This window comes from Chrysochloris asiatica, unplaced genomic scaffold, assembly GCF_000296735.1.
Source record: "Chrysochloris asiatica unplaced genomic scaffold, ChrAsi1.0 scaffold00188, whole genome shotgun sequence".
NCBI lineage: Eukaryota > Metazoa > Chordata > Mammalia > Afrosoricida > Chrysochloridae > Chrysochloris > Chrysochloris asiatica.
Window position 1 is genome coordinate 1,589,359 of NW_006408706.1, and position 9,492 is coordinate 1,598,850.

At 39.2% G+C, this 9,492-nt stretch overlaps 1 protein-coding gene across 1 annotated transcript in view; it reads left to right on the forward strand.

Moving 5' to 3' along the window:
* ALPK1 (alpha-kinase 1) overlaps positions 1 to 9,492 on the forward strand; it is a 94,352-nt gene that overhangs the window by 9,814 nt on the left and 75,046 nt on the right. Inside the window, exon 2 of the mRNA XM_006872256.1 lies at positions 1,856 to 2,010. Within this exon, the coding sequence (XP_006872318.1) occupies positions 1,856 to 2,010 (155 nt within the window). The remainder of the gene's footprint in view (positions 1 to 1,855; positions 2,011 to 9,492) is intronic.

Here is a 9,492-nt window from a genome sequence, read left to right on the forward strand (position 1 = left end):
CATTCTTATCAATGGAGAAAAGAATGAAGTTGTCAAGGACTTCATTCTTTTTGGATCAACTATCAACACTCATGGAAGCAGCAGTCAGGAAATCAAACTACGTGTTGCATTATGCAAATCTCTTGCACAAGACCTTTTTAAAGTGTTGAAGAGCAAAGATGTCAGCGTGAACACTAAGGTGCGCCTGACCCAAGCCATGGTATTTTCAAAAAACCTCATATGCATGTGAAAGCTGGACAGTGAATAAGGAAGACTGTAGGAGAATTTATACTTTTGAGTTATGGTGAGTAGGAGAATATTGAATTTGCCATGGACTGCCCAAAGAACCAACAGATCTGTGTTTGAAGAAGTGCAGCCAAGTACTCCTGGGAGGCCAGGATGGCCAAACTTCATCTCTCATACTTCAGTCATATTATCAGGATGGACCATTCACTGGAGAAAAATATCATGTTTGGTAAGGTGGAGGGTCAGCGAAAAAGAGGAAGACCCCCAGCAAGGTGGATTGGCAAAGTGGCAGCATCAATGGGCTCATGCGTGGCAACGATAGTGAGGTTGGCCCAGGATTGGGCAGTGTTTCCTTCTGCTGTGCATAAGGTTGCTATGAGTAGGTACCGATTCAATGGTACCTAACAACAACAAGAACAAACAGATACAAAGGTGCTTTGAAAAGTTTGTGGGACTATGGAACTGAAAAATAACAAAATTTTTCCATGAACTTTTAAAGCCCTCTCATATATAGAGATCAGAGTTTAATACTGTTTGCCAAGGGTGGGAGAGAGGTGGAATGAGGGGGATTATGGATTTAAAAGCATTAAATTTTTGTTTATGAAGATGAAAATTTTGACAAAGGGTTTTGGTGATGGTTGTGCAAGATGACTTCTGCTGTTGTTGTAAAGTGCCTTTTGAGTCAATTCTGACTCACGGCGACCCTGTATACAATTTCCAAGGTTTTTAATCTTTGCAGGAGCAGGAAGCCTCATGTTTCTCCCGTGGAGTGGCTGATGGGCTCAAACGCCAACCTTGTGGTTCCCAGTCCAGTGCTTATTGTATACAGCCTGCACACAAGATGATTACTGCAATTTATTTCACTGAATGACATAGTAAAAAAAAAATGTTGAGCTGGAAAATGTTGTCTTATCTATATTTTTGCAATAACAAAAATGAATAGATCAAACAAAATTTTTTAAAGTATAAGCAAGAGTGTTTTTGAATAGTCTCTACTCAATTCAAGTCTGCTTTAGGTGTCAAAGTTAACAAAAATTGTTTCCAAAACTTTCTGGGTTACTGACATTTAGATAAGGCATTGTGGACCTGTATAAGTAGGTTTGTTATCCAGAAACAGGCTTAATATTTATTAATATAAAGGAAGTCATTTCCATGATTAATAGGTACATTTTAAACCTAACTTATATCTTTAATATTTATCTGCTTGTCTCAAATGTAGTCTTGAAGAAACAAAAAAGGATTGGACAATTGATGCTGCATTATCCAGCTGCCACAAGCCTAAAATGCCATTCCATCCCAGTCCCTTTCTCATTTTACAAGGAAAATAATGTTTCCTTCATCCTCTCTCTGATTCTTCATGCAGAGATAGTCAGTGAAGTACTTTACTTCCTGCTAAAAACCTTTCTTAATGCCTGACTACCCCAATTTACCTGTAGGGCAAAGTAGACTAGGGCCACCCCTGACAGATAGAGTCTCGCTATTATTCTCTGAGTCAGAACCAACAGCTTAGGCCAGCCAGCAAAAGGTAGGGAAAAGTCTCTTTGCAGCTGAGGTGCTTCATCATAACATTGGTAGTTCAACAGCCTTTTCTTTGAGTGCAGTTTCCTTACCTGAACTTTGACCTTTTCAGCTTCACTCCCCAGGGAGTTAAGGACCCTGATCCAAGAGGCAAAGGAAATGAAGTGGCCCTTCGTGCCTGAAAAGTGGCAGTACAAACAAGCCGTGGGCCCAGAGGACAAAACAAACCTGCAGGATGTGATTGGCGCCGAGCTGCAGCAGTTACTGGTAGGAAGAGCCATACCACCTGTCCCTCTGACACCCCCAAGCCAGGCATTTAGACTCTAAGTGGTCTCATAGATTAAATTTCATTGAAGCCCAAGACAAACCCCTATCCTTATGGTCAACTCTGCCAGATTGACTAATGTGGGGAAAATAGCTAATAGGAAAGCGACACTTGCTCCTAAGATCTGTTAGAAAGTCAAATCTAATAAAAGTGAAGAAGTGTGGCCATTGGGTCTAATGTGAAGCCCATCATCCTGAAATTAGTCTAAATTCTTGGTGGGCCAGAGTAGTACAGACATAGTTCATTTTATTGCACGTCACTTTATAATGCTGTGGGGATTTTTGTGCAGTTTTTTGTGTGTAATTGAAAGAACCTGCATCCAGCAAGTCTGTTTGCATCATTTTTCCAACAGCACGTGTTCACTTTATGTTTCTGTGTCACATTTGGTAATTCTCAGAATATTTCAAACATTTTCATAACGCTATTGCACACTTTTTCATAATGCTATTGTACTGACTCCACAGCACTTAACAACAACAATAGCATTACACTCTTAATGTTATTATTGTTAAATGCCGTCGAGTTGATTCCAATTCATAGTGACCCTGTTTCCAAAGAGCATCTGGTGGGTTTGAACCACCAATTTTGCCGATAGCAGTCCAGTGTTTATCCTACAATACCACACCAGAACTCTGCACCTAACAGACTACAAAAAAAAAAAACAAAACACATTGCCATCAAATCAATTCCATCTCATAGCAATCCTTATAGGGTTTCTGAGGCTATATTTTTTTACAGGAGTAGAAAGCCTTATCTTTCTCCTGAGAAGTGTTTGCCTGTTTTGAACTGCCGACCTTGTGATTATCAGTACAGTGTTGAGCCTACAACATCACCAGGGCTTCTGAATAAACAATGTTGTTGTTGTTAGTGCTGTTGAGTCAGCTCCAATCCATAGCCACCCTGTATAGGGTTTTTGACGAGCAGCTGGTGAGCTTGAACCACCAACCTTGTAGTTCAAACTGACCTTGCAGTTCAGACATTAACTCACAGTGCCACACCAACATAATGCAAATATAACTTTTATAGACCCTGGGAAACCATACAATGTGTGACTTGCTTGATAGTGATACTTGCTTTATTTCAGGGGTTTGGAATAGAACCTGAAGCATCTTTAAGGTATGCCTGTAGTTGTCATTTTGCTATGTCTTCTAGAAGTTTTAGTTTGAAATACCGTTTTCTGAAAGTTGAGTAGTTTAGGAATAGAAATTCATTGTTGTACTCTCAGTGTGAATCAACTCTTTAAGCTGTTCAAATCAGAAGTGTTCCTTCCCTGGGTCCCATGTGAAGTCCTTCTCACTCCCTTATCTCCTAAGTCAATGATGTAGTTATTCCTCAACTCAGTTAGTGGAAACCTATTGAACTGATCCTTTCATTCCAGATAGTAGAAAGCGCCAAGAAAAAAAAAAAAAAGAACTCAGATTAGAGTTCAGAATCAGGCTTAGATTTTTTTGGATGCTACAAGAAATGCCATTTTCCTTTTTGCAGCATTGTTTTTTTACACACTGTCTCTTAGATAATTGTCAAGGAAGAAAGTTGACTAGCTTAATTTTTTTCTGTCACTTAGAATATATTTGTCTAGCAACCTAGAATTAAAATCAATGGCAGTATCCTAAAACATTTTAAATGTTTACATGTGGTGAAGTTTGGTTCATCACAAAATATATGTGTAAACATTATCTTTGCTGATTGGAGCAAAGACCTGGGGAAAAAAACCCTGGTTCTACAAACCCATAACAGCCTCTTTAGAGACTTAATAGAAACAGTAAGCCCCCACCTTCCTCAAATGACAAAACAAACAAACAAATAAAACAGGTCTAAGCGACTGAACATTGCAGGCTAAAGAAAGTGAATACTTGGAAAGAATTTGATTTGATAGTATGAGGCAGGGCTTTAGATGTGTGTGCTTGGTATTGGTAGAGAAGTGAAATGGAATAATAGCTATAATTTGCATATCACTGTAGAGTTTACGAAGTGCTTTCACATGTATCACCTCATTATAGTCTCAAAATAACCCTACAGTGGTTATTACTAGTATCATCCCCATTTTACAAATGAAGAAATTCAAGTGCAGGGAGATTCACTTGCCCTGGGAACAGAACAGTAATGAGAGGCCTGTGACTCGCAGCTCCCTCCTCTAACTGTAGTGTTTCCTCAGGAAGCCCAATTGAAGAGCTTCCAATCATAGGTAGAAGCCCTGAGACTAGTTTAAAGCAGGCTGTAGGATGCTCAATAGAACTTTTGGCAATAATGGGAATGTTCTCATCTGCACTATCCAACACGTTAGGCCCTGGCCACATGTGGTTATTGTTGTTAACTGCCGTTGAGGCTGTTCTGACTCATAGTGACCCTGTACAGGGTTTCCAAGGAGCAACTAGTAAGTTTGAACTGCCAACATTTCAGTTTAAAACTAACTTGCAGTCCCGTGCTTATCCTACAACATCACATCATATGGCTATTAAGCATTTGAAATGTGATTGTGTGACTGAGGAACTGAATTTTTCATTTTATTTCATTTTAACTAATTAATCAAGGTCTGCAATTCAAACTCACCAGCTGCTCCGCATAAACCCTATACGAGGTCGCTATGAGTCTGAACTGACTCAATGGAACTTAACAACAACAACAGGGCCTACTATAGTATTGGACACATACAACTCTAAAGCCCAGGTTCTTAAAGTATGGTCCTGGACAAGAGTATAGTATCATATGAAACTTGTTGAAAACACCAATGCTTGGGCTTCTGGATCTACCCTATCAGAAATCCTGGGCCCAAAAATCTGCATTAGACAAGCCCTCCAGACAATTCTGATACAAGCTAAACATTGAGAACCACTACATAAAGAGAAGAATGGTACGTAAAGAGGGTAGGTCTGCATATGGATTTGAATGGAGAAAAGGCAAGGTAAGGCACAAAAGGGTTGTAAAGGAGGAGGAGAATCCACTGTGGAGATTGCAGAAGTTTAATCAGAAAACAAATTTCTTTGACATCAATTCAGAGAACCGTTGTTTAGACTGCAGCCATTCACAATGAGCCAATACTTACTTCACTTGCTGGAGAGCACTGGTGTGATTCACCCAGTGACATATAAGAACTTTACACAAATTCTGAAACCACCGTAGAAGACCTTCACAAGAGTAAGACCTGATTTGACCTTTGGAACATGGAAAGCTCCTCTGAATTTTGACCAGAGGCTAGAAGACTGATGCAGGATATCACTATAATCAGGGTTTTATGTCTCTAATTTATTCTGTGAAGCCCTAGTGGTGCAGTGGGTTATGTGTTGAACTGCTAACAGCATGATCTAGAGTTTGAATCCTCAAATTGATCCATGGGAGAAAGATAAGACATTCTGCTCCTCTAGAGATTTCTAGCTTCAGAACCGACTCAATGGCACGCAACAACAACACATTCAGTAGTCACCAGGTGATCCCACCACCATCGCCACCACCATGTTGAAAGCTGTTTTTGAAACATGTCCAAAAGCAATGTTTCAAAAACAAAACAAAACCCTCTACATTTGAGAATTAATGTGAGTTTGGGGACAAGCTATTCTTAGTTATTAGACTGCTTTAAGAGTCTGTTATTCCTCCCACTATTCTTCTATATATCACACAGTTTTCATATTAGGGAAACAGAACTAAGGAGAATTTAAGAAACCTTTGTAACACAGCGGTTGAAGCACTCTGTTATGAACAAAAAGGTCAGCAGTTTGAACCCACTAGCCACTCTATGAGGGGAAAGATGTGGCAGGGTGCTACTGCACAGATCTATAACCTTGGCAGGTCTACTTCATTTTATAGGGCACCTGTGAATCAGAATTGACTCAAGGGGAGTAGTCTGGGTTTTGTTTTTGTTGGTCTTTTTTGGTATGCCCAGCTCACAAGGTTACTCAATGGTAGCTCTAAGATTCTATCTATGAGGACTCTTTAGTTCTTAATGTTTTTAATCAAGGAACTTGTTGAACTCTGAGAATCACTTTATTTAGCTTACCCAGCAAGCTCTAAATTAAGCCACCACATCTCCTAAAGACTTTTGATATGCTTTCCTATTATGTCAGACTCCAAGTGCACAATTGCTAAACTACTGTTTCATAAATACAGAGGTCTATAGCATTCTAATGGAGTTCTGGTGTGGCGCTATGGGTTAATGCGCCAGACTGCAAAGCCATTTGAACTGCAACGTTGGCAGTTCAAGCTCACCAGCTGCTCCTCAGAAACCCTATACAGGGTCGCTATGGGTCGGAGTCGACTCAATGGCACTTAACAACAACAACAACAACAACATAGTATCCTAGGAGTCCTTGGTGTGGCGCTGTGGGTTAATGAGCCAGACTGCAAAGCCATTTGAAATGCAAGGTTGCCAGTTCAAGCTCACCAGTTGCTCCTCGGAAACCCTATACACAGTCACTATGGGTCGGAACTGACTAGACAGCACTTCACAACAACAACAGCATAGCACCCTATCTGATGAGATGCTATGGTATAAAGCACTAGACTGAAAGGTTGGTTTGAGGCACAAGGTTGGTGGTTCAAACTTGCCAGCCACACTTTGGGAAACCCTATACTGGGTCACTATGAATCATAGCTGACTCAATGGCACTTAACAGCAACAATAGCAGTCTATGAGCCAGGATCCTTGAAACTGTACTACTTTTCATATCCTGACTTATTAAAAGTAACTAGAATAAACACTAGGATTTGTTTTGTCCCCTATGCTGTTGGTTTCAATATACGCTCTATTAAAGTTGGTCACGTTTTCATAATTGCTTAATTGTATGATTCCATTATGACATAATAAATAAAGGTTGCTGCGTTGTCTGGAGTCCTGGTGTGACTACACCAGGATAAACATTCGACCACAAGGTCAGAGGCTCAAACTCACCAGCTACTCCTTAGAAATCCTATACAGGATCACTTTGAGTCAGAACTGACTTGACAGCACTTAACAACAACAAGTTGAATTGTCTTTAATTCTCTTACTATCTATTCCTTACAGTTTATTAATAAATCTAAATGCTTTCTTGGTTTTGTTTTTTACCTTAAGATGAAGCCTCCCTGTAAAATGTTTCTTCTCCATTTTAAAAAATTGCCATTACATTTAGAGGGCAAACATTTTGCCTTTAAGTTAATTATACAAATAGCACATCAAACTTAAAGATAGAATAGTTCATGAACAGGCAAGTCATAAACAATTACATGAGCAGGTCTTATAAATTAAGGGCCATTTATACTACTATTTTCACTCTGTGATGCTGAATTTAATTAGGAAAAATTATATATGTTCTGTGTTTTACTTTTTGTCTCTACTGCCTCCTCCATTTCTTCCCTCTTCACTCCCCCTTCTCCTCTCACCTCCCAACCCCCAGTCCTTTTTCCTTTGGTGTGTGGCCACAGACAGAAATTTATGGCAGAGGCCAACCTCTTTTACACTCCACACAAAGCTTGCTGACTTGAGAGAGTTTGTCCGCTCTCTCCCAGAAAAAACACCTGCAGTACGCTCCCCAAGAAACCTGGAGAGATGGGAGATTAATGTGGCTGTAATAGCCAGGCAGTGTTTTTGGCATTATGTCCTCTCCCCAGGTAGATGGGTCTTTCCGAGATGATACCAATTATTTATTGCTGAAACATCTGTTGATAACTGCAGCTGCCCCCGTGAAAGAAAGCGTATCATAGGGTCATAGACTATGTGGACCTAAAATCCTACCTCATGCTAGTTTCAGACTATTCAGCAACACCCTCAAGTCCATGGGTTACCATCATCTTTAATGTCTCATCATGCCATAGAAAATACTCTGTAAACACTGCACTGCCCTGTCCTGCAGGCTTTGAAGTATTATTTCATCTTCATCAGTAATTTATATTCCAGTGCCATTGTAGTGTGGGAGAAAAAGGAGGAACCTTTTTGTTTTCCATCTAATTGTATATGGCCTGACCTTTGACCTGTATTATTAGTATTAGTCAGAAAAAGGATTTTCTCCCTCTCTTATTTAAAAATAAAATTTCAAGGGAAAGTAAGCGCTCCTTGAGCTCTTTTCACTCAAAACAATGTTTACACTCTGAAAGGGAAAGATGAAAAGCACGAGCAACTTTTTTTCAAGTGTCGGAGAAGGGCATTTCAGTTTGTGAAAGAGAACAGTAAGGCCCTTATAAATATCATTCAGCAGAACCTTTGATGGAGTTTTCAAAAAGTATTGAAGGCATTTAGCATTGGCTGCTCTTTAGCTCGGCTTCAGGCTGTCACGGTAGAGTTCTAACTAGGATGGTCTGTCCTTACTTATAGGACACCAGGGAATGAAGACACCAGCCTCAACGTGCATGCTTTGTAATTACTTTGTAATTTTATTATATTTTTTGATAGCATTCACTCTTCTAAAAAGGACAATTTCTATACAATTTTTTAAAAATCTCAAAACAAACCTTTTTAAAAAGAGAGAAAGTATGTTTGGGTTTGCATGCCTGCGGCCTTGAGAGCAGATTGGCCTGCAAAGCTAGGAGGAATTGTGGAGACAGACCCTGATTGTGGAGATATTCTCTGCTCAGGTTTGGGGGTCCTGATGCTGAGTGGGAGCCAGCCTCTTTCTGTGTCCATTCCTGCAGAGGAAGGGCGTATGCTCTGAATTTGATGTGATGCCTTCTCAAGGATGCACAGTGTAATTTTTGTAGGTTGATTAAAGCACAGGCCAAGGAGTTGAAGCAGAATCAGAGTACAGATATCCTTTTCCAATTTATTTTCAACACTATATTCACAAAAGTAAAAAATCTGATCAACTTTTTGTCATGAACATTATTTTTAAATATCTGTGCTACTTTGTAGTGATTTGACAAAAGGCAAAAAATATATAAGCCCTTTTTTTTCTTTTCTTATTCTATCTTGGGTGAAATAAAGTTTGATGAATTTATCTTCCAGAATATATTTTCTAATATGCTTCTTCAGACAACTTTGATGCATATCAATATTGCTGGTATTTTTAGTTTTGAGCTACTTAAAGTAGTAAAGGATCAGGAATTTTAACACAAATATAAATAGCTACAAGAATTGGTCCTTGCAAAATTGCAGAGAAATGCTTTAAAGGGGGAAAAAAAAAAGTCTACTGTGATTAACTGAGGAGAAGAGAGGGTGAAGAGGGTCTTTAGTAAGCAATAACCAAAGTATGATTTTTATTAAGAAATTAAATGATGAAATGTCAAGTTGAAGAAGATAGTTATGTGGTGGTGTGAGGACCAGGTAAGAGGATGAGACACTGTCAATGGAAACAATACAAATCCCTACACGATTACTTTTGGATTAAAAACAAAAACAAACTGATCTTACAACTAATAAAGAATCATTTATTCAAGATGCTAATTTTCATGTTAGTAATAGAGAATGCAAAAGCAGTAATAGTAACCATTTGCACTATGATTTTTTAGTAACTGGTTTTGCC